We start from the raw sequence: 24,595 nt of genomic DNA on the forward strand, positions 1-24,595 counted from the left end.
GAGCACGTACGAGCAGTGTATTTTTTTTAGCGGAGGAGCATGAGCTAATTATACAAAAATATGAAGATTATAAAAATTTATTTCAAGAGTGAAATAATACTGCCTCTGCTCTTTTTAATATAACATGTACATTAACGTGTACTTCATTGTATAATTTATTTAGGTACCCAAAGTGAAACATGCTTTTTTGAGTTAATTTACATTGTTACATTTGTTAATAATCTTACAGGGAATTTTATAAAAGCCCTCTTTTAAAGACATGGTCAGGAAATGTCCGGGGAACACTATGAAGCTGTTAATGTAGGCTTTCTTACAGTGCGAGGACCACCTTGCGGATGGTTCGACAAACCGTGTTTTCCCCACCGACCGCATACAAGTATGTACCACTTGCAAAAAAGCGCAACGCAATACACATCATTTACGGTACAGTAAGTGCACGAATTTAACGTGATACATTGCTTATGTAAGGCAAGAAGTTTGCAAAGATAAGAGATTCCTTCCGTGGAAAATCTAGATATTTCATACAAATAACTGGGCAAGGGAAAACTAAAAACTAAAAAACTCTACGAAGTGCTCTTCTAACAATTTGCGCGGAGACCTCTTATTTCTGCTTTGGATGTTTAAGCCCTCCTTTTTTTCTTAGTTTTTTTCCTCTTTTTTTATTAAAATGCGGTATCAACACGAAAAATAGTGATTGTTAAATATGCCTTAATGTTTATATTTGAATATAAAAGTTAAATAAAAAATACAAAGAAATAAAATTTGCGCGGAGACGCTGTAGTTACGTCAGCTATAATTTCTTTGCTCGCAGCTGATTGGTCAAACTGCAGTCTCAGATCTCGAATCCAGAACATAACCTGCCCCGGGGCAGGTTAGCCGTGCAGCGTAAGATACCATGGCGACCAACACCGATTAAAGCCGCGCTACTTTCATGGTACCTAAAACCCAGGGTTGGCGCAAACTAATCTTAAACTTACCTGGCTATCCACTTAAACCGGCTTCATGGTATAGGCCCCAAGATGTCCGCAGCCTGGGAGTTTTTCATTGTGAAAATAATATGAATATTTATCGGCCTATATATATATCGGTTATCGCCCCCCCCAAATATAAAGAGTTATCGGTATCGGCCAAAATTTCCATATCGGTGCATCCCTAGACATAATGCATTTTATTCCGTACAAACTGTATATTCCATTCCTTTCCCCTAACCCAAACTCTAACCCCAACCATCACAGAAAACTTTCTTGTACCTTATCCTGCGTTTACAGTAGTGATGCACCGATGTATCGGCCGCCGATATTTATCGACCGATTTTTGATGAATTTGAAACCATCAGCATATCGGCAATAGCACGAGAAAAGGCAGATACCGATTGTTTATTAATTAACCGCATAAAGGCAATGAATTGCATGTCTGTTGTTCAATTAAAATGATTTAATGTTCTGGTGTGCACTATACTTAAGCACCGACAGAAAACCTTTGTTGAGCTGGCTCAAATGTCTTGGACAATAAAAAAAACAGACTGCACTTTAGTGGGTGAAAAGAAGCCCAACTTTTTTTTAAGTACCAATCGGTATTGGCATCGGCCAGAAGTTGTCTGTTTAAATCGGTATTGGCCCAAAAAATCCTATCGGTGCATCCCTAGTTTACACCAACCGCGGTAGAGGCGTGAAGCGCGAGTGATTTCAATGTTAAGTCAATGTGAAGATGCGTTGACGCGCATCAGGAGGTCCCGCGGCGCGGAAGAGGCGTTTGGCGCGCCGCGGAAGACGTGTTTCCACTTTATTCGCACGTGAAGCTCATGCAAAAGGCGTGAATTGAGCGTTGTGCGCAGTACGCATGAATGGTGCTTTTTGTACATTTTGCGGTTCACGCGAATTTGCGGCTGACGCCCGAGTTGAAAAATTTGAACTTTGGCGGAATTTCGTGTCGCGTTAACCAATCAGGAGCCTGCTTGCTGCTGTGGTGGCAGCCCCGCCCGGAGTCACTCATTCAACCAACGCTTGATATTGTCCGTGAGCAGTCACCTGGAGCTAGGGATGGGCATTCGATTAAGTTTTCTTTGTCGATCGTCGGGAGAATTAACGATCGACTATCGATTAATCATTAATATTTTTATATAAAATTTGTTATTTAACTTTTATACTTAAAAAATGCAATGAATACAAATATACAGCATGTTTTTCCTCGATGAGACCTTTATTACAAGATCAACTTGTGGCAGATAGTTAAACTATGTTTCAAACATATATGTGCGTGCATGTGCGGTGCTCTAAAGCAGCGGAACCTGCAGCTGCGAGCCAGCGTTCTTAAACAGAGACCTCATTAGTTCCAAAATAAAAAAACAGATTCATGTTTAACATTAAATTAAACAAAAAACATAATACTTAGATCTGAAAGGTTTTGTCAAAATGTAACTCAAAATTATTCAAGCCAGAAGAAAGTGCAAGAAATTAGCCTTCCTAACATTAGGCTATAACAAATTAGGCTACTTAAAGCCTCGTGAAAAATAACTAACTTTAGTAACTCGCATAAAACTTCTGCACCAGTCTACTGATTTTTTTTTTAGAAATAAAAGCATGTTTTGGGGTCAGACGCGAGCGCAACCCATGGTGACCGTCAGTCCAGCCGCCGCCGAAAACAGCCGCTCCGAGGAGACTGACTGGGATGCACAGGTACCTCAGCGCTAACTTGGCTTATTCCGCATACAGAGTATGTGTGAAACAGCGTGAGTTTTGTGAGCCCCATTCACCATTGTTTAATTATACTAACATAGTCTTTTAGTTTTTATTTGTTGTAAAACAACAGTAGACACAAATTTACTATGGTCTCCAACTCCACAATATAGCCTACCATAACCATGTTATTTGTAGTAAAATTGCGGAAATACAAATCGTTTTTTATCTGCAAAAAAAAAAAACATTTTCACAATGATAAAATCATGGCTAATTTTCCTAAGGTAGTAATTACAAAATTATATGTGTTTGAAAGACGGAGATGCGCACCTGTCAATCTATTACATAACAGAGCGAGGCCAGAGACAAACGTGCTCATAAACGGGGGTAATATGGAATAATGTGTGCATCTTTGAATAACTAAGTATACATTTCTTTTAAATATATTTTGTCATATAAAGTTTTGAGACATGGCCTAATAATGCTTTTTTCACTTTTATTGCTCATTTAGACTTATTGTGCGGAAAACAGCGTTTTTGACGCATTTACCTCAGAGATTATTTTAGCAATATTGCTTTTTTCCGGTAATAATAATACAATTTATATTTCAATCCTGTTTCATTGTCTGTTTATTCATTTCATTATGCTGTTATGTTAATGTGAGGATATTTATTTGCCATATGAAATGTGCCGTTAAATGAATACTTTTATATAATATTCAAATTATATGCGGAATAATGTCTGCATCTTTGAATAACTGTAGGAATACAGTTGCTTATTTTTGTCATAAAGTTTTGAGAAATAATAATATTGTGAGGATTTATTTCCATATGAGACGCTTTTTGTCGTTGAATACTCTCGTTTATTATTTGGAAATCATATACATACATAGAAGGAAATATATAATGTGGAAGGGTAGACTTCCAAAGTTACTCTGCTTATTTTTATTTATGATATATGTGGAGATAAATAAAGCATTGCAAAACTGCTGATTTGATCCATTCAGATCCTGACCACCAGGCTAGAGATTTTAAATATCCTTATTCCACACTTACTAGTCTGTCAAATAATATCTAAAATATATTGTTTTGTGAAAAAAAATTATGATTTGTTCTATTGTTTATGCGGAAAAGTGTTCACAGAAAGTGTCAATCACATGAACGTTTTATATGCAGAATAACCGGTCAGCAGCGCACTGCAACGGGTGCTTGACGGATTCGCCGCACACATACGCAAATGCACTGCATACTGAGTATTTGTGAAACAGGAGTTAGATAATAAAATGCATTCGATTAATTGATAACAAATTAACGTCATCGACGAAATTCTTAACAATCAATTATCGATCGTCGATTAATTATGCCCATCCCTACCTGGAGCTATACGATACAAGTTCTTATTGCTATAGAGACTGGAATAAAAAGGACCTCACATGTAAGAGTGTCAGTGAGGACATGGTGCAACCTGGTAAGTTGTAATACACATTTCACTTTTGAGTCATGTGACGTTTATCGACCCGCGCCGTTTATTTCCCCCCTATAGTAAGGTTATCAAATACAAACTGGCAACTCTCTCGATAAATGCACAATCAACATCAGTCATCTTGCAAACAGACAACCGCATAGCACTTGCCCCTCCCACAAGAAACGGAGTTTGCCTCTGACTCGCGTCAAATGCTTGCTTTTTCCTCGCATCTACTCCGCTCTACACGCGCAAATGCATCCAAATTGTTAAAAGCGTCAAACCACGCGCGGTAGACATGATTTTGACGCCTGAAACACTGTTGGTGTAAACTCAGCATAAGATTTTCAATAAACATCATTCTGTTTGATTTATAAGCTTGTTTCCTCATGGGGACCTCACAAATGTCCCCAGGAGGTCAAAATTTACTGGTATTCCTATCTTTGTGGGGACAATTGGTCCCCACAACGTGATAATTACCAGGTACACACACACACACACACACACACACACACACATATTCTATAACCACCGCAGTGAATTGGTGCATGGAGCAACTTGTCATATTAAATTTAAACATCAAATCAATGATTTAATTCATTTTGTGTAAACACAGCCCCTACCTTGAAATGGGAATGGAATCATAGAAAATTTGAGTGGTTTTGAAACCTTGACTCTTTAAAACCACAGTATACCTTGAAACCGGTATACAAGCCTATGCCTAGTTGTATCCTTGCATATTTGTAAATGTTTATGGAGTTATTCACAGCATCAAATGCAAATTAGGCAATACTCTGTCTCTCCATAAAAGTACACCGGTCACAAAAATATAATAAAAAATGTTGCTTAATGCACAGTAAATTCCTGATATGGTTTGTGAGTGCTACTAAGTTCTAGTTTAACTTAAATAAAATGGGTAGTAATTTTTCCATTAGGCACGGACTGTTTTGGAAGTTGTGATTCGCTGATGTTTTCTGTAGTTGGTGGTTAGCTTTCAAATTAAGTGCAGTTTATTAAGGTATCCGCCAACCGATAAGTGACTGTGTTTGTTGTTTACTCAACAAAGCCATTTTACTCTTGTTTGGTGCTTGGCAAGGATTCATTTTACAGTTCAGAGGTTTTTGAGTATCACTGGTATGTAAAGCACATAAATTATAGCCATGATCATTTATAGCCTCGAGACTGAAGGTTTTTGTTGTAGTAGCTGTTGATGGGGAGCACTTTTATAGCTCACATAAGAGACAGTGAAAAACAACCCGACCCCCTTTACATATGCCGCTTTAGCAATACACCAGGGAAAGCCTAGCAAGCTTGTGTGTAATAAATGAATTGATAGCTTGTGGGAAACGCTTAGATAGCCTCTGATTATCAAACACAATAGTTTTAGTTACCACATTATAGCTGCCATTTGTGTTCTTGCAGTGGTGGATAATCTGTTGCTAGACAAATTAAACACATTAAAATAACTATTTTGCTTAAAGGATATGGTTAATAATAGTATCCCCACTGTAGCTTATTCATTGGCTTAAGAATTTAAACAAACCTTTTGTGTTGAACTTAAAAATCAGCAGATATCCGGGTCACAATATGATAATTTTGGAAGTCTTTTGTATTGGAATATAAATAATTTAAATGCATTCTGGTGGTATAATCATAGCACAGATTAATACTTTTTCGCAGCCTTGACTGACCAAGAGAGAATATCTTGCCTCATTGTTCAACCCCCAGCGGGTCATCAGTGGTATCAGTTGCCTCCTCTTGTAAATAGCGCACTTAACTCCAAATCTGCTGGCCATGTTTGGGTTCACACAAACTTGATGACATCTCTAGACGAGATTCATACTTTATATTTTTTATAGTTTGTGATCTGCACACAACCACAGATCGCACTTCACCACTTCAACACTACGGCTGTGTATCGCCAACAATTTCTAGATACGATACGTATCCCAATACAAGGCCACGATACGATGCGAATCACAATACAAGACTATTTTGAATTACATTTTTGTTCAGAATTTAGTAACATTATTATTATTATCTTTGTATTGCAGTGTTGTAACAGTTTTTGCCATTCATTTATTAGCTTTGGGGTAGAAATACTTAAAATTAAATCAGTACGTACTTATGTTTTTTTCAAAGCAGTTTTACAGAGATAGAGCCTTAATCTAGGCATTATATTTGTATATCTTTTAATTATATCTATGAATATATGTATAAACATGCAGTCAGACTTGATACTTTTTAAATCAGATTATTAATGTGACAGCTATAGTTTGAAGTAGCTCTGTAGTGTAGACGTACACTTTTTACATGCAGCTCTTTGTTGCGTTTCTTCTCAAATGCGTTAGTACTTTTGAAATAAATTAACTTAGATACTTAATAAAATAAAAAAATAGTAATAAATTATTTTAAATAAAATTATGAAATTCTCATTAAATTCTCTCAGCGCTGCTCTGGATATATTCATTTGTTTACATCTGTTTGTTCGTTTTTATTATATGGCCTAAGTATAATCAACTTAAATTGATCTGTAATATAAATCACTTAAATGGGCTTTAGTGCCTCCTTTTGCAACCACTCTTTGTCCACATTTCTAGCAAACATATCCATCTTCAAGGACAACCCCGCATTCGTTTTTTGGATACCCAAAGAATTTTCATACTGTAGATTTTAACTTATTTTCTGGTGGGGGATGAGGTTAGAATTTGTAATCTCTGGCTGACATTTTCTCTGCTGTACATAAAAGAGTGGAGTCTAGCAGTCATGCCAAATGAAATTGCATGTGCGCAGTAGCGCAGCTGAGATCTGCTTTATAATTTTATGCCCAAAACCGTGAATAAGCAAATGTTTACGGTATGATAATCTTGAAAGTTAATATCATGGTATAACGTCATACCGGTACACAGTTACAACCCTACGCGGAAGTCGTGCAGACGTGTGCGCCCGCGAGACGAACACGGAAAGTGAAAGTATACCCCGCTACCTTTCACTCTACGTACTCCGCTAGTCACATGTGCCCTTTCCATATGGATCAACAGTGATTCGTCATGCTACTTTTTAAAATGCATCCAAATCGATACAGAAGGTGCTGTATTGATGCGCGCATCGTCAGGCATTCATGACGATGTATCGTCGTATCGATATTTTGAACAGCACTACACCACACTGGTAATTTCTTAGTAAATTATATTTTTTTCTCCCCTTTTCTGCTGATCCGAATAGTGATCCAATCCGTGCCTCAAAGACCGTAATGTGACCCGAACCATGAGTTTTCTAACAGTGAAACATGCAAAATCTGCAAGGCAGGAGTAAAACACACACCAGGTTTTTGATGGAGGCACACGTGAGACTGAAAGAACCACTGGCCATCTGCGGTACTCAATTAGTGTATAGTAAAGTCAAACAAAAGCTTCAACTGTGACAAATTAGATTACACTGTATCAAATTTCTCAATTGCCTCCATTCTGCTATGACAACACAAGAGGATATGTCTAGAACACATGTGAAGGATTATTTCAGGTTTTATTATACAGCCACTTCAAATAAAAATCACCACCTTTAAAACTTTGAGCATGTTAATCAAGGCTACACAAGCAGACATTTCATCTCATCATTACAGCAAAGAGAAAACCCAATTACTGTCATGTACAATTACAGTGACCAAAATAACTTTGAATTAAGATTTTGCACTCCTGACACTTGTTTTGTCTGAAAACAAGCAGCACCTGAAGAAACTCCTACATGCATCCTCATTCACACTTGACTGAAGCCTCCCGCTGAGCACCTAATGTGATTTGACCATGCATATAAAGACAAGACAGAAAACAGGCAGAACGGGTGGTGACAGGCCTGAATACTAAAAGCTCTAAAATGGTTAGAAAACATAATTTCGCATTACTTCCCACAACCATTTAGCTTGTAGCTCCTATATTCTTTTTCCTGTCTCTAAAAAGCCTTTTTTTCCACACAACAAATCCAAACCTGTGGTTTGAGCTGGCACCCACGCACAGGCTGGTATATCTTTATATCTGAACAGAGTCCTTGTATATTTTGCCTGGATCTCTTACTTTGCTGCAGATCATGAACATGAAAAGAAAACTATGCAGTGATCACAGTAATTTAATGTAGGATCGGTTTTCCCATTTTCAGGACAATCGGTCATCATGATTATTAAATAAGACCAAAGATAAAATTGGGTTTAGGCTCATGAATCACACATGGTTACTGGGTTTCTGACATGACTCATTTGTGTATAATATGGCTTATATGGAAACTCAAAAACAAGTAACCTAATTGCAGGTTAGGCTGCTCCTCTTGAGAGGTTTGATAAAACTGCAAAACAATAAATAACAGTATGCACACATCACTGCACATATTTTGAATATAGGGGGAAAAAATGTAGTGCGTTTTTACACCTTGTCAGTTAAAACTGATCCATTGACATTCGCAAAATGCATATAGACTATTTATTAATCCGCCTTAAGAAACTTGCAACAATGCATATGCAACAAAAGGCAACATTTATTATGTCGGGTAGCAGATGCGTGTCTGCTTGTTCAGAGCGTCACAATCTGCAGGTTGCAGTGTAGAATTTTGACTTGACGGGAGAGATTCTATAGGGCTTTTCCATTGCATAGTACCCCACTGTTTAGTTTAGTTTGGGTCAGGTCAGCTCACCTCACTTTGGCGTGGTTAGCTTTTCCATCGAGTTTAGTATCACTTCGCAGTGGGAGGGATTATAGGCGTGTAGTTATATTTGCGCTGCCTACTGCTGTGCCATCATACAAGTGAGAGCGTCGTTGCACATTCCCATACATTTAATTATTCCTCAGTCCGCCACAAAATGAAAATTGACCACCACAAATAGATGTTTGCACATCACGTTTATCTCTACCTCTGTATCACATGACAGTGTCTGTTCAAACACCCGTGGCTTCAGTCGACGGCGCTCCGCTGAGCCTCATTGAAGTTGCATTTAAGCATATATAATGCTGACGTGCTCGTCGCGAATGTTCCGCCACAAACTGCAAGTCTGGAAAAATCTGTTATGGTGTCCCTGATTCTCAACCCGTGGATGTTTTTCATCGCTAAAAGGGAGTTTGGGAACTTATAGCAGAGCACAGATGACAACATGTTTGCTCGAGACAGCGCAAGCTAATCTTTTACATTATAGCGATGACAGCGAGGTGGTACGAAAAAAAGAATCGGGTACTACTTCTGCACCCAGTGGAAAAGCTCCCAAAAGTAAGCTGACCCGACCAAAACTACACCAAACTGTGGGGTACTATGGAATGGAAAAGCGTTGCGGTCCACGTAGAACATTTCATTTTTGTCAATTATTCTTATACCTAAAATTCCTCATACTTACAAAAAAATGATTATCAAGTTATCAAAAACAGCACTGAATATAATCTCAATGTGTTAATCCATCTTGAAAAGAACTCATGACAAATCTCACATGGTGTACTTGGTCCAATCATTGCTCAGTTCAGTAACAGAACAGAAACTGAAATTACAGCCTGCCTTAGTTAACACTATAGACACTGAAGAAATTACTCAGACCCCATCAGGCCATCTGTGCAGCAACTCTTATTGTTCTTACAAGAACCAATGGCAAGGCTCTGTCATCTGGCACTATACAAAGGCAAAATGCTGAGCTCAACAAATATACAAAATCTGCAATTATTTACTCTTATGTTGTTACAAACCAGCATGCAGTTATTACTTCTGCACAACACCATAAAGATTCATAAAACTCATGTCTTATAAGCCAAGATTTCTAAGCCACATGACAGCTTTGTGTGATAAAAGACCATCATTTAAATTCAGTGATAATAAGGTTTTCTCAGGGACAATCCTGGCATCCCAATAATTCTGTAAAAATATTCTGTTTTAGCCAACCCCCATGAACCACAGCACCCTCCAAACAAACCATACACTGATTTCAATCCACCGCCATGTTTAAGTAGAAAGCAAGGCTCCGGTGGGAAGAAATTCATAAGTAAGAGTAAAAACAATGTTTGGACTACCAACCTGAAGCTACTAATAAGATATTTTATCTTAGATGTGAAAAAATTGGACATTTTAGTGAAAAGTTAAATGTAAACGTTAAATGTAAAATTCGTGCCGATTCATTCATTATAATGGGAGTTTTGCGACATAAATCCCTTTGTGTGTCAGAATGTTCAAACCCTAGAGGTTCTTTACGAGTTATTTATTTGCCTCATTCCCATTTTAGTCCCACATAATACTGTATAGATGTTATTGTATGTACATATACTTGTGCGTGTAAACATTATTCAGTAAAAAACAATAACGAATCGTATGAACATTAACTCATACTAGAATTTATTGCCATACTTAAATGAGTGAATACATTTATTATATTGACCATTCACATAAATGCTGTCTAAGCTTTATTTGTACACATATCAATAAAATTCATCTGAATTGACTGCTATATGTTTTATTAGCCAAAAGATTGTGCCATTTTTGACACGCAAGCTTTGAATCATGGTTCGAAACAGTCAAGGGAAGTATCGGTGCTTCATTCAAATCTTCATTTTCCAATCACTAATAAACATACAACTGACCTATTGATGAAATGACCACCAGAGCAATGTCTGTGGTAACTGTGATATAAGCAGAATACTCAACTCCAGTTCTTTAAATTATATTAAAAAAAACACACCTCGGTCTAACTCATAACGCTCCTCACTTTGGCTGTGCATTACTTTTGAATAATTTAACGGCCTGTCGTCAATTATTCCTTACTTAATAATCATGATTACAATATGAACAATATTATGCAATTGTTGTGCAAATATAATTTTGGTATTGTCAGATGCATTTCTTGACAAACCAGGAAATGTGAATTTGCAGTGAGTTTGGTTTGTTAGTCGTGAACTGAGAAGTGGCAGAAGCTTTATTTGTTTACATCCAAGATGCCACATAATAAATACATAAGCCTATGACTTAACATAACCCTTTGATCGGAAAATCTGCCTCTCTAGTGTTTCTAGTGATCGCCCCCTAAAATCCTGATGGGAATGGGACCAACCTTAGTTACAAACTGCAAGCACTGTGTATTTTTTTGTATTGTATTTTCGTTGAACATTAATGTTACACACAAAAAGCATATGATAACATACTATAACATAACATATCAGGGTGAGATAAACAACAGATCTAAGCACTGTGTAAACAGTAATTTTTCTCGTGCTCAACCAATGGCAGGTAACAACCACCCAATGGGTTGAACCGTTAGAGATAACGTCCAACTGTGCTTAAACTCATTCACAGTTTTACTCACAGCCGACGACGTTATCGTTTTGTTCGCGCACCAAACTGCAGTGCAGGCTTAAGAATTTAAAACTTCCGGAATAAATGTGCAACTCGCGCGCGTGGCAAAAAGAACTTTAAATTGACACGTGCTTCCCTACGAACTAGCACAATACAGTTCATATGATTACATGTGCGTTAAAAACCCTCTGACAATGCCTAATGCCTTTAAACCAGTGTCTTCTAAATTGAGATTTTATAGAACCCAGTTTAAAGAAATGATTAACAATGATAACCTTAAGTTAAATGGCTGTTTTTGAGATTACATGTTTTCTGTGGAACGCATTTGCGTACATAACTTGACACAACAACACAATACAAGCGCGTCTATTAACAGTTACAAATCATTAACTCACCGCAATCTATCTAGGACATAATTTCGCCTTGAGAAGAGCATTTTTTCTCCTTCAATTCCATTTAATGGGCCTCTCCGGCATCACCGGATCCGCGGCTTGGCATGATGTGCAAACCGGCTGCATGCGCATTGCACTACCTTCCCAAACCCCCGTGTGCAAGTTACTCCAGCTCTGGCGACTTCTTGGCCGAATTCGAATGCTAAAATAGTTTATAATGCAACACACGTGTTTAATGCATCTGTTAAAATCTAATAAATATGGATTTAAGATACCACTGCTGGCATAGCTGACCATTAGCAAAATCGCTACTGGCTCTAAATGAACAAAACAAACGTGTGTCTGCAGGGTTTATTTGCTCACCTGCTAACTACCGCATTCCCGTAAACACTTAAATGTGCGGCACGAAAATAAAAACACGTTCCAATATACCACCACGCAATAGTACGAAATAAACGGTTAAGTTTCCTTTACACCCACTAATTAGCATGTCGGCTAAGAGCGCTCGCGAGCGCTACACCAATAAAAATGATACTCACTGTAGCATGCTAATGCTAATGAATTTGGCGCAGCCCTCGTCGCACTCTCACGCAACTAACAAAATATCGCTACCTAACAAAATATTTGCCGGTTCCCATGGCACGCAAAAGAAACGCGCATAAGTATTGACCAGATAACTTTAGATGACAAAAGGGCCTAAATGTCGATGCTAACAAGCTAGCGTGTATCAGTACACAGGAACGGGGGCAGCGTGCACATTCAACTGATAGCCGCAACAACTTTGCCCAACAAATCCGCTTGAGCTGCTACATTTGGAACAATTTGAAAGTCAGACTCTGCTTCAACTCAGAGAAAAAAACTAGGGAATTGGACTTGAGTGTCAGATAATTCAACGTTAAAGGCTTTATGAAGCTACAGAATTACACTTACCTCACTTCCGCAAATCGTTTGCTGCACATTCGGCAGCCGCCATGTTTTTTTTCTCTCTCAGGCACTGCTGCTGAATGTGATCCCACAATCCTGCTCACTGCGCTACTGTACAGGACAGCACCCGCGGCCCACACGCTTGCTTTCATAATGACCCGCTATTGTCAGCACTGAACTAACTGCACATTTCAGCTTTATTGTATTATATAGAAGATTGAATAATCTATTGATCTGTTAATAGATAGTTTGCATCTATGCTATTTTGGTCTCAAAAACTACTCCCATTACAGCCTAACGTGGAATTTAAGTTGTCAGTACAATAACCAAGGTTGTAAGACAATATCATGAGTGCTACTGTATTTTTCTGTATGGATGAATCTCAAGCATGCTGTCAATAAGAAAACAATGGTCACAATAATGGCACCTATTCATTTAAATAAAATAGTGTGCAATATGACCACCACAGCATGTTTCCGTAAGATCGAACTTTATATAGAAGAAAATTGGACTAACGAATATTAGTCAATTTTAAAAGGTAAAAATCTTCATGCATGAGTTTATAAATGTCAAAAGTAGATAAGAATGATGCCACATAGATTTCCACAGCATAAGTTTTGGGTTTAATGTTAGCCACTGAGATACAGCTTTCACCTTTGCAGACAATTATTATCAAAAAAACGACATCACATTCTTCTATACATTAAATAATGCCTTAAATCTACACATTTGCTGCAGCAGTTTATTTAACTGAGCCACGTTTGTCCTTTCATTCAACATTTTAAACAAGAGTCAGCCACTGATTTTCTCAATTGTGTGCCTTAGTATTGCATCTACATGCAAACAGGTAGCACAACTACAGTATGAAATCGATTTTCTTGCCAGCATAACGTGCCACATCATTCCTATTAGCGTGCATTTGCTTAGAAATAGCTTGCCAAATCATTTTCTAACAAAGAAAATGTCTGTGAATGTCGGGATATCATACCCCTCTGGAATAAATAAGATTTAGTGCAGGAAAGTGTGTTCTTTAAGTACAAGTACATTCAAATACATATCAAACATCAGAGCTGAAGCATGCACGCTTTTGAATCTACAGTACAGTGCAAAACAAACCAAAAAAAGTTCTTTCCTGAGACTACGTAGCATTTTGTATCCCTTCATACCCTCATACAAAACATGAAGATTTCATCCACTAAGACAACATATTTGATGTTCTGAAATGAGGAGTAACCTCGACAATATCTACAGAAAGATGCAGTGGAATCCTTCACCTTTTTTGATTTACACATATAATAAGCTATTTGGTTTTAGAGAAAGGATAAACTCAAGAAGCTCTCGCACATGAAAATCAAATACATTAACAAGCTGTGAACATGTGCTAGTGTGTCTGTTGCCAATAGGACGTCAATATGCACAGTAGTATATACAAATGTGAAGCACAATGAAGTACGTTTAATCCACCTGTCTGCTATAAAGAACAGTCATAAAGGGAAGAGATAGTGTAGGAACGGTGTGTGCATACGTGTGTATTGAGGTGAAGCTGCAAGGTCCTTTCTCAAATGCCTAAAAACAAAGGTGAAGTGCAAACTAAGTGTTTCTCGGTCCCCTTGCGGTGCGGATGCAACTCAGCAGAACTACACTGAGCGCGTCTCCACTTCAATCTTCTCCTCTGCATGAGAGTTCTCCGTCTCCTGATGGCTAACGCTGGGCCGTACGGTCACCACCGGCCCCCCTCCATGGATGGAATGGAGAAAATTCCAGGTTTCCTCAGATATCTGCCCTGAATCGGCACCTGTTGAACCAATAAAGCACACATTTTGTGTGTGAAAGTTAGTGAAAGAATTTTATGATTGCATATTTCATGATGGTAAGCACATCTTTTAAAAGTCAACATAAATTTATTCACAGCATTTACTTTCCTAGTACACACCTATAAGTGCATTTTACTGCAAAGGAAACGGCCTGTGGATTTTAACTGTGCGTTCACACCAGACGCGGAAGAGACGGCAAAAACGCGTTATTCGCACGTAGTTGGACATTTCGAGTATACTCGCTAGGGTTGCCGCGGTGACAGAATTTTCCCACCGGTTAATCGGCGCGTCACAAACCCGGTAATCCCGGTTTCACCGTGTGGGAGGGGCTTATAAATGCGCATGCAGACGTGCACATTTTACTTTCACTTTTGAATTACGCAACTGTTTAAATGCAGTGCTTGCGTACGCTGCGTTAAATCGCATATGAATTTGCGTGCAATGCGAGCGCAACAGCTGGTTTAATTAAGTGCTTGAGTCAATGTGTGCAGGTAATTCTCACAGAACCCGCCAGTCCCAAGCAGAGCAACCGGCTACTTCGCCATATAGCGCTGCTTGAATGATGGGTTTATTATTTTTCTTGATGAAAAACACAAGAACAAAACGATCTCGGTTATATTAGACATCATATATGTATATTATAACAACAACGAGTAAGCACGCGGCTTCTGTCATCATTTAGTCAGTCAGCTTGCCTCGCACACTCTGACAGGAATAAATGAAATCTGACACCTGATGCTCTGTGACGTGACGCGCGTTCAGCTCCGCTGTCAGCATACACACTCAGTTGTAAGCGTTTGCTCTCTCTAACGAAACTAAATGATTTAATTACACGAAAATATCAAAACGACGGTGAAAGACGGTGTCGCGGTGGGCAAGTGATCTAACCGGTGAGAGGCTGAAGCACCGGTTATCACCGTTTCACCGACCATCGCGGCAAGCCTAATACTCGCTTTATTCGTGTGTGAAATTCTAGTCATTCGAGACATTCACGCGTAAATTCGTGTCATGGGAGGGGCTTATATAGCTCAAATTGAGTTAACTTACAAGATTGTTCGACTCTTCCAAACAAGATTAGGGCTGTGCAAAAAAAAAGATTTTTCGATTAATTGTTTTTTAAAACGTTGTCGACTAAAAATCGATTCTCAAAGAGGAGAATCTATTTTTTTCTTTCATATTTATTTCCGTAAACATTGAACGTAAGATTAATTTTAATCTAATTACTAGTCTTCTTCACTAGATGTCACCCTCTTTTTTGCCTTGCGCGATGTTACCAAGGAGCGAGAGGTGAGCCTGTCATTTATTCATTCAGTGCTTAAAATGGCGGTTTCAGGTGCTTCATCGACGTTGATGCCACCTTCACATAAAAAGTCAGAGGTATGGAAGCATTTTAGATTTCGCAAGCAAGACGACAACGTTAGTGTTGTGGCTTTTAATTTATTTTTATTAATTAACCACTTGTAAACTGCTGTTCAGTGTTCTTTTTTTTATTAATATAGTATTTGTATTACATCTATACGAGTTGAATCGAGAATCGAGTATAAAAACCTACCAGAGAACCGGAATCGAAAATTTAATCGAAACCGAATGGATTTGATAGCTTGTGAATCGAAATCCAATCGATCTGGAACATCTGAATCGATACCCAGCCCTAAACAAGATCCTTTTAATTCCTGTCAAAGTACGAAGATGTCTCGTGTAGTGATGATGACTGTCCTCTATTGTCGTTTTGTTTTTCTGCCTCCACTCGCTTCCTGTAATCATGTCGCAGAACGCTTAATTCGCGCGGGATGTCAATTTCGCATGGGACGCTTAATTCGTGTGGGACGCTCAATTCTTTGCATTGACCTCTTCCGTGTCTGGTGTGAATGCACCATTAACACCTTTAATTATTTGTCATATAGGAAACACCAACAACCTTATCAATTATCAATAAATAAGTCCTGCCCTCATTTCTTTTCGAAGTAAATATTATGTTTCAGAAAATGTCACACATTACACAGAAAATGCAAGTAAAATGAGTTATAAATGCATAATGTAATGTATATATGTAAACATTACCTGGCTTTAATGTAATGTGTCCATTTTTATTCATAGCAATCTTGGAGTTATCAATTGGCCCTGGTGGGTCTGAAAGACACAAGAGCGCATGTCATCAAAGCACAGCAATATATCTCAACCAAATCTTAAATGCCACAACAAACCAGTATACCGGTAAATACTTTGAGGACTTATTTACCCAATACCCACAGAACACCATCCTTATACTCAAATTTTAGACTTTTAGAAACATTATCAGCAAGAAAATGAAATGACTTACCAATGTCCTTGCCTTTGACAAAGCCCTCCCATTCCCGAAACCACTGCATGCTGATACAGTATATCACTACAGGTGACTCCTCCTCCTGAAATGCCTTGTTGAGCTTTATGAAGGACAGAAGAGAAAAACAATGACATGATGGAGGGAGGAAGAGACATTTGAGAAACTGAGCTGACCGTTACTTCATAAAACCACTGCACCACTGCAGCAAAAAAAGTAAGGGAAGGACAACCTGAGACAAAATCTGTGTTTTAAAAGTCTACACAGACAACTGCCTACATAGGCAGCATGCTAAATGAAATAAAACCTCATAATCAACTGATTTGATCTCCACAGGAAACCTGATTCACACTTTACATTCTAGGTTGGACGTTTATTATGCTTTGGAACAGATATAACACAACAGAAAGACAGCGTTATCTGTCCCCTTAAGTTAAACTGAGCTGTGCATCTGCGGCTGAAAGCAAGTACTTTGGTTCTTATGCATTATTAATGACTACCATTTTTAGTACGTGGGGACACACTTGAGCTTGCTATTAAAGGTGCTGGGTGTGCGTCCATGAATGTACATTATTAGGACAGATAAATACATAATACGATACATAAAAAGACCAAGGTGTTCTATACTCCATATTTCCTTATTTAAGATTTGTAGCTCTTACCCGCACAAACATGTCCAGCTCATTCTTGCGTCGTTTTTCCAGCTTCTCGATCTCCGTCTGGCACGTGTGGCAGACGTACAAATGATTGACAGCTGGGCCACCTCCATACCTACTCAACAGTGAGCCAAAAATGAGCATGTAATAAGAAGCAGATATTTTAAAATACGTACCAGCAACAACTTATACCTGCTGTACAGATGATCCCATACGTTTTGCGGAAGCACCGTGACAAGATCATCAATGGACGTGGCTTTATTCGGTGGAACACCTATCAAGAAAAAGGCAGGTTGACTTTCAAACAGCCTAGTGGTACATTCTTTAAAAACAATTCGTTATGGCCCTTGATTCTGATTGGTCAATGACTGTGTTTTATTTACAATGATTCTGTGTATCACTGCGCAGCACTCTTAAAGGATTAGTCAATTTTCTTACAAAAATCCAGATAATTTACTCACCACCATGTCATCCAAAATGTTGATGTCTTTCTTTGTTCAGTCGAGAAGAAATTATGTTTTTTGAGGAAAACATTCCAGGATTTTCTCATTTTAATGGACTTTAATGGACACGTAACAGTTTTAATGCAGTTTAAAATTGCAGTTATAACGGAGTATCAAAGGACTCTAAACGATCCCAAATGAGGCATAAGGGTCTTATCTAGCGAAACAATTGTCATTTTTGACAAGAAAAATAAAAAATATGCACTTTTAAACCACAACTTCTCGTCTCGTTACATATATGAAACGCACATTTGCGGACCATTTTAAACAATAAACTGACACAAAGACATTAATTAGTATCATTCCACATACAACAACGTCGGAACGGTCCTCTTTCTCCACACTTGTAAACACTAGGGCGTAGTTTCACATACGTCATCCGTGACCTCTTGACGTGATGACGTATTGCGTGAGGTCACGCTGGCGCGTCACAGGACCGGAGATAGACGAGAAGTCCATTAAGTAAGGGATAATGTAGAGGCAGCCGGTAGTTATTGGGAAATAAGCCCCGACAGTGTGATCAGGACCCGACGCGAAGCGGAGGGTCTTGTATCACACTGAAGGGGCTTATTTCCCAATAACTACCGGCTGCCTCTACATTATCCCGCTTATTACACGGCTACTTGCCACATTAGAAAAAAACTGGACATGAATATGAATTTGAAACGTTTTATTGGCATATTTGTTTTAAATTAACATTTTTATCCTTCCGCGAAACTTTGCACAGATGCATAAAATGAATACCTTATTAAGATCCTCTGCTTCATACTTGTCTGTCTCTATTTTTTCTCTTTTAGCCAGTCTTTGAGAAGTTTTAATGCCCATTCTGTATTTTTTGTGTGATGGCTTCGTAGCTGTCATGCTCTATTTTGTCAAGTTCAGTCTCAGTAAGCTGTCTGTGTCTTGTCGTGGTTGTCGAGTGTTTGTCACAAGATGGCGCCAAACAGACAGTAATCTTTATTGATATTTATTGGCGCGGAGCGATTTTACTTGTGCAAGTAGTACCGGCTATGCGTTATTATTTTGGAGCGGTTGTTATTTGAAAAGAACGAACCTGCAAATGTCTCAACTGACCAATCAGAATCAAACATTCCAGAGCGCCGTGTAATAAAATGAGAGAAATATCGTGGAATGTTTTCCTCAAAAAACACAATTTCCTCTCGCCTGAACAAACAAAGACATCAACATTTTGGATGACATGGTGGTAAGCAAATTATCTGGATAAGACCGAAGTAGGGTCCATTTTTAACGAGTACGCAGGATGCTATTTTCGTCATCAAAAGAGGGCCCATGTATGCGCACCGCCAGATTTTTGAAACCCCACATACATTGTATGCGTATGTCGCGTATGCACCTTCGGGAGAATGTAGAATGTAGCCCAGGAGATGCATTGCATTTTGTCGCAATATGCATGCGTTGAACGTCTGTGTACACGTACAAATCAATAAAGTATACTTTGCAAACTGTGTTTGACCATGCTCATACTTTCGATTACAAAAAACAGACTATACTCTGGGCTTCAGCAATCACCCTTACGGTACATTCACACGGGGCATCAGCGTTAACGCTTCTCATTTACTTGAATGGGTGATGATGTCATGGGTTGCCAAACTGAATTGTGGATCCGTCTGTGGCGCTGCTTGTGGCAGAAGTTTCATGTTGTGCCTAACAATGACTTTCAGCCGTGACTTATTCCACGATACATCACAGCCTCTCGTTTCTATTTCTGTTGCTATATCAGATCCTTTAAATTCAAATGGTTAAGACCTAAATCTTTACAAGAGTGATTCTTACCTCCGTGGGCGCACAGGAAATCATTGTTCGAGATGGGTCCTGGCTCAGCGAAGGTTTTGAACTTGTTGAGCCACTGTCGTGAGATGTAAAATTGCAGGAGGCTGGATTCCATCATGTTGAGCAGACCATTCACCTTCCTCCTTTCCTTCTGAGACTCATCATTACTCTTCTTGTATCACACACACAAATAACATTAGCGGCATTCAGCAACTGTCCGAACACACCCACTGAGATTTACAGTAAGACCCAAGGCCATCTGTCCTGCTCAACAGAACCTTGAGCTGTTATGCTTAAAACAGTCGCTTTTTAAATACTTGAGGATTAACCACTAAACCATACTGTATATTCTCTCTACTGAATCCAAAAACAGGTCCTTTAAGGCCTTGTTAAAAGTTAATATAACAAACATCTGTCCCGCATGTGTAGATTTCAACATTTCTTACTTGTAAAAGAGCACATATGCCTCAGCGTTTTGCACACAGGACTCCGATACTTCAGTAACGCTCTGGTCATCAAACTCGTACCACTGCTGGTTCATTTCGTTCCGGCAATAAGCAATATAGTGGCCACCTAGTAAGAACAAAACCACATGAATAAAAAAAAGATGCTGTTGAACCAGCATGTTTTTTCATCGGATGCCAATATTTATAAAGCAGAGTGGCCAATTGCCAACACAGGGCCAATATATAATAAATAATTCAATGGCATGTTTGTTCAATTTTGAAATTGAAACTAAATGGAAAATAAATGGAAAATTCATGAGTCAATACTATCAAAAGTTTAACATGGGGGAAATATTGAGCTATTATATTAGCCTGCCACCATCTTGGGAGAGCCACAATCTATTGTTTAATTCTCATCCAACACACTGAGCTGCAGGGTTTAAACCTGAGAGTTTGAATGCACATTTCCAAATCCTATTGCCACCTCTTCTGCACATCATTTTGTGTGCCTTTATAATCATAAACCCCATTTACACAGACCTTTGGTCCCAGAAAATACCCGTAAAATTGTCGGACAAGCTTCTGTGTGAACGCAAATACGTCCCGTAAATCTTCTGGGATCGTTGCCGGAAAGAGGACCTAGTAAGATACTCGGAAAACCCTCTGTGTGATCAGTGTTTTTTTAAATGTATATTAACAATCACGATGAGAAATGTCTGAAAACTGGATTAAACCAGAAATCAGGGAACTCGTCAAATATCCACTCTGAAGCTGAGATCATTCACCAGCATAACGGCGCGTCACACGCTCCTTTACAGTCTTCTTATAAACAAAAATGCATGCGAGTGGTTTCTAGAGAGAGAAATAAGAAATAATATGCAAACTTCAGATGCTGCGTAGAAGAAAGTGCAGGACTTTAAACAGGTCACGTGTCTTTCCAGGACCTTGCAGATTCCGGCAAATCATTAGCATTGGGAATAAACAAAAAATCAAACAATCCCAGAAAAATCCAGGGTGCATTTTCCGTGTATTTTCTGGAATGTCTGTGTGAAAAGGGCTATTTGTAAGTCCCGCCTCTAAAAGCTCTCACTTACTGCTGGCAGTGCCATGATGACAGATGACTGACAGCAGGTCATAGGTTGTGGTCTGGGCGGAGCTGTCCTTGGCCAGGAAGGGCTGCATTTCTAAGCCTTCCAAGGGGAAGGACACATGAGTGCCGATTTTGGTGGAGAACATAAGTTCATGTCTGAAGCGCTTGAGGTGTATGCACAAAATCTGTTGGTGAAACAGCAGGAAGCATTTTAACACAACATGACCTTAAGGTTTGCTAGTTAGAATTTTCCAAAAATAACAACAATAGCATGATCGTATCAAGCCTTCATTCATTTTTAGTGTGTGATTGCAGAATTTATTTGTATATTTTTTGAATGATACTTGCCAATGCAAGACATATAACCCCCTAGGGTGTTTTGGCTTCATTAAATGATTATGTAATGTTGCTAAAATGTACCGAGTGTGTCCAAATCCCTGTCTATAAATATGATCAATAGCCATATAAATGCTAACTTTAGCATTCAACACTATAAATAATACATTACAATCAAAGGTGTAATAAAATGTTAAGAGGTATATTTTCATCCAAACACAACATTGTGTATAAAGGAACATAGATTGTTTGAAAAGTTACGCATTCTTTAAGATTTATAGGCTGTAAATCTGCTTTGCACTTTTGAAGTTCAATTCAAAGTTTTATATTTAGTATGGGTACAAGCACAAATAAAATACATTTGACCTCATCCTGAAACAAGATTTTGTTTAGCGGTGAATAGAGACGTATTATTATTATACTGGAATATAGGACTTCATGGAGGTAAAGGCAAAGGGGGTATATGATCCAGTAAAATGGCCTCATATTTTCTGGCCATTTTATGAACATGCCGAGCAATCATCAGATCAAATGACTCCTGTAAGATGGCTGTCCATGTCATTACAAATCGCTCATCATATTTAACAGTTGGCAGCAGGTATTGTGGTTGAAGGGAATTTGGGTTCACTCGATGTAGAAAACAGATGACTCATCGGACTTTATCACCCATTACTTTATCATTATTATTACCCAAGGCTACAGGTTTTGTGTGCATCACAGGCATCCTTGCTACAAGGCCACAGAATTAAGTGGTTTTATTATGGCAGTCTGAATATTTGTAAAGCTCATAATGTTCAGACTCTGATGACACTGGGCCACAGCTATGCACATTCATTTAATGTCAATTCTGTGACATTTTAATTTTGCCCACTGCTTGTATGGTGCTAAAATGCCTTAATATAAAGGCACCTTTCCATTGCATAGTACCCCACGGGTCAGGTCGTGCAAGCTCATTTTTGGCTTGATTAGCTTCTCCATTGAGTTTAGTACCACTTCAGAGTGGGAGGGATTATAGGCGTGTCGTTATATTTGCACTGCGTACTGCTGTGACAATAGAAAAAGTGGGAGCGTGCATCGTTGGAATGCAGTGTTTCCCATATAGGGCTGCACGATAAATCGCATGCGATACCACGCGCATCACGTCAGTAATGCCGGTTCCTTGATTAGTATTAAATCACCATCAGCTGTTTTCAGATGGCGCGACATTAACTGCACAGAGCCGTAGTTCCCTGACAAGCTGGGCCATATCGCATACATATCGCAGGTGATACATCCGCGATAATTAATGCAAAATTGCCCCGATTGTCAGTGAACTACGGCTCTGTGTAGTTAAAGCTGCTCCATCTGAAAACAGCTGATGGCGATTTAATACTAATCAAGGAACCGGCATTACTGACGTGATGCGCGTGGTATCGCATGTGATTTATCGTGCAGCCCTATATGGGAAACACTGCATTCCAACGATGCACGCTCCCACTTTTTCTATTGTCAAAAATGCAGTGCAGACGTGCGCGTCTCGGATGTGCTGCAACAAACTTAAAGAAAAAAACTGGTATGGTGTTCCTGATTCTCAGCCTGTGGATGTTTTGCTCCATTAAAAAAGGAGTTTGGGAACTTACAACAAAGCACAGACGACAACAGGTTTGCTCAAAACAGCGCAAGCACAAAGGTAAAATTAATCTTACGTTAGCAATGATGCTGGTAGTGACGATTCTCTCAAACCAATCAGTGATCTACGGTGTTTTCACATCACGTTTTAGTATCAGCTCACTTGGAACCCCAATTGAGGTGGAACTAAAAAAGGATTGGGTACTACTGTATCCAGTGGAAAAGCCCCTAAAAGTAAGCTGACCCAACCCAACTAGGGATGCTCCGATCAATGCCGATCTCCACTAATAATACGTGGCCGATCACGATTCTCAATCGGACAGCCGATCTTATTACAGCTATTTCATGTACTATGGCTTTTGATCAGTAAGTCCTTATCGATCTAAAATCACTCTTAGTTTAAGTCGTTTATAACATGCATTTGAAAAAGCAACACTCGTCAAACATAATTATTAAACATATTCTTTATTATCATGAAAATACCTGAAAAGGTTTGAAGAACAGCAAAATAAATATATCCTTCAGCCATTTCATGAAGCTGTGTGTCATCACAGCTGCGTGTGTATTGTTCTTCGTCTACAGCGCATTTTGAGTTTCTGCACGAGAGCGCCCCCTGGCTTTTGGATGTAGCGGCATTTCACCGTAATTCATTGAGAAACATGGCAAGCATTATCGGCCGATCGATTGGAGCATCCCTAAACCCAACTTATGGGATACTATTTAAAGGGGCTGAATGTAACTTATTACTTAAAAAAATCTTTAAGATAGAGTTTTCATTTGTATATTTATGAGGCAACCATAATGTAATAGAAAGAATGACACCTTGAGTGTCCTCCACGGTTGTCTCTATCAGCCTGTAGGCTCTTTTCTGTGTGGAGAAGTCGGGTCTGAATTGGCGCGAAATTCAAAATGTGACGTCATGCGCGTGCTCGTCTACCTGGGCGTTCCATATAGACGCGTACGGCAGTCATTAGTAAACAGCGGCAATCGCTATAATGTTTCAAATGGACTCTGTAGACGGAAAGCAACTTCCAGCACAATCCAGACACTCACGGAAACTCCTCGTAAGTTTAAAAAAAAATCCTTATCCTTATCTAGTGCAGCCAAAATAGTGCGTGACCGGCGTCGGGGAAAAGACAAGAGTAAACATCGGATTGGCATTTGATTCTTGGAGGGAGCTCCGGTCAGCGCTGGGTATGAAAACAGACCTTGAGCAGGTCTCCTTTTTACTGCAAAGGTAAGACATAGTTACAGGGCATCTGTAATATATTATG

The 24,595-nt window shown here is 38.9% G+C and overlaps 2 protein-coding genes across 6 annotated transcripts in view; both read right to left on the reverse strand.

Moving 5' to 3' along the window:
* The window catches only part of zzz3 (zinc finger, ZZ-type containing 3), a 34,847-nt gene extending 21,923 nt beyond the window's left edge, over window positions 1-12,924 (reverse strand). The window contains exons 1-2 of one of the 5 annotated variants that reach the window (XM_055202806.2): window positions 12,197-12,340; window positions 11,837-12,035 (exon numbers count right to left, since the gene is read on the reverse strand). The gene's annotated coding sequence lies outside the window, so the exon portion shown is untranslated. Of the gene's footprint in view, window positions 1-11,836; window positions 12,177-12,196; window positions 12,341-12,372; window positions 12,604-12,763 lie in introns of those variants that run through there. The other 4 variants (XM_055202805.2, XM_055202808.2, XM_055202807.2 and 1 more) reach the window with 4 other exon arrangements.
* Window positions 12,925-13,357: 433 nt separating this feature from the next.
* usp33 (ubiquitin specific peptidase 33) overlaps window positions 13,358-24,595 on the reverse strand; it is a 37,282-nt gene continuing 26,044 nt past the window's right edge. The window contains exons 16-23 of the mRNA XM_073854013.1: window positions 21,382-21,562; window positions 20,287-20,414; window positions 19,845-20,013; window positions 17,740-17,821; window positions 17,554-17,662; window positions 16,892-16,994; window positions 16,633-16,701; window positions 13,358-14,552 (exon numbers count right to left, since the gene is read on the reverse strand). Of these exons, the coding sequence (XP_073710114.1) occupies window positions 14,395-14,552; window positions 16,633-16,701; window positions 16,892-16,994; window positions 17,554-17,662; window positions 17,740-17,821; window positions 19,845-20,013; window positions 20,287-20,414; window positions 21,382-21,562 (999 nt within the window). The 3' untranslated portion in view covers window positions 13,358-14,394. The remainder of the gene's footprint in view (window positions 14,553-16,632; window positions 16,702-16,891; window positions 16,995-17,553; window positions 17,663-17,739; window positions 17,822-19,844; window positions 20,014-20,286; window positions 20,415-21,381; window positions 21,563-24,595) is intronic.

The sequence above is a fragment of the Misgurnus anguillicaudatus genome, chromosome 2, assembly GCF_027580225.2.
Source record: "Misgurnus anguillicaudatus chromosome 2, ASM2758022v2, whole genome shotgun sequence".
In the NCBI taxonomy this organism is placed as follows: domain Eukaryota; kingdom Metazoa; phylum Chordata; class Actinopteri; order Cypriniformes; family Cobitidae; genus Misgurnus; species Misgurnus anguillicaudatus.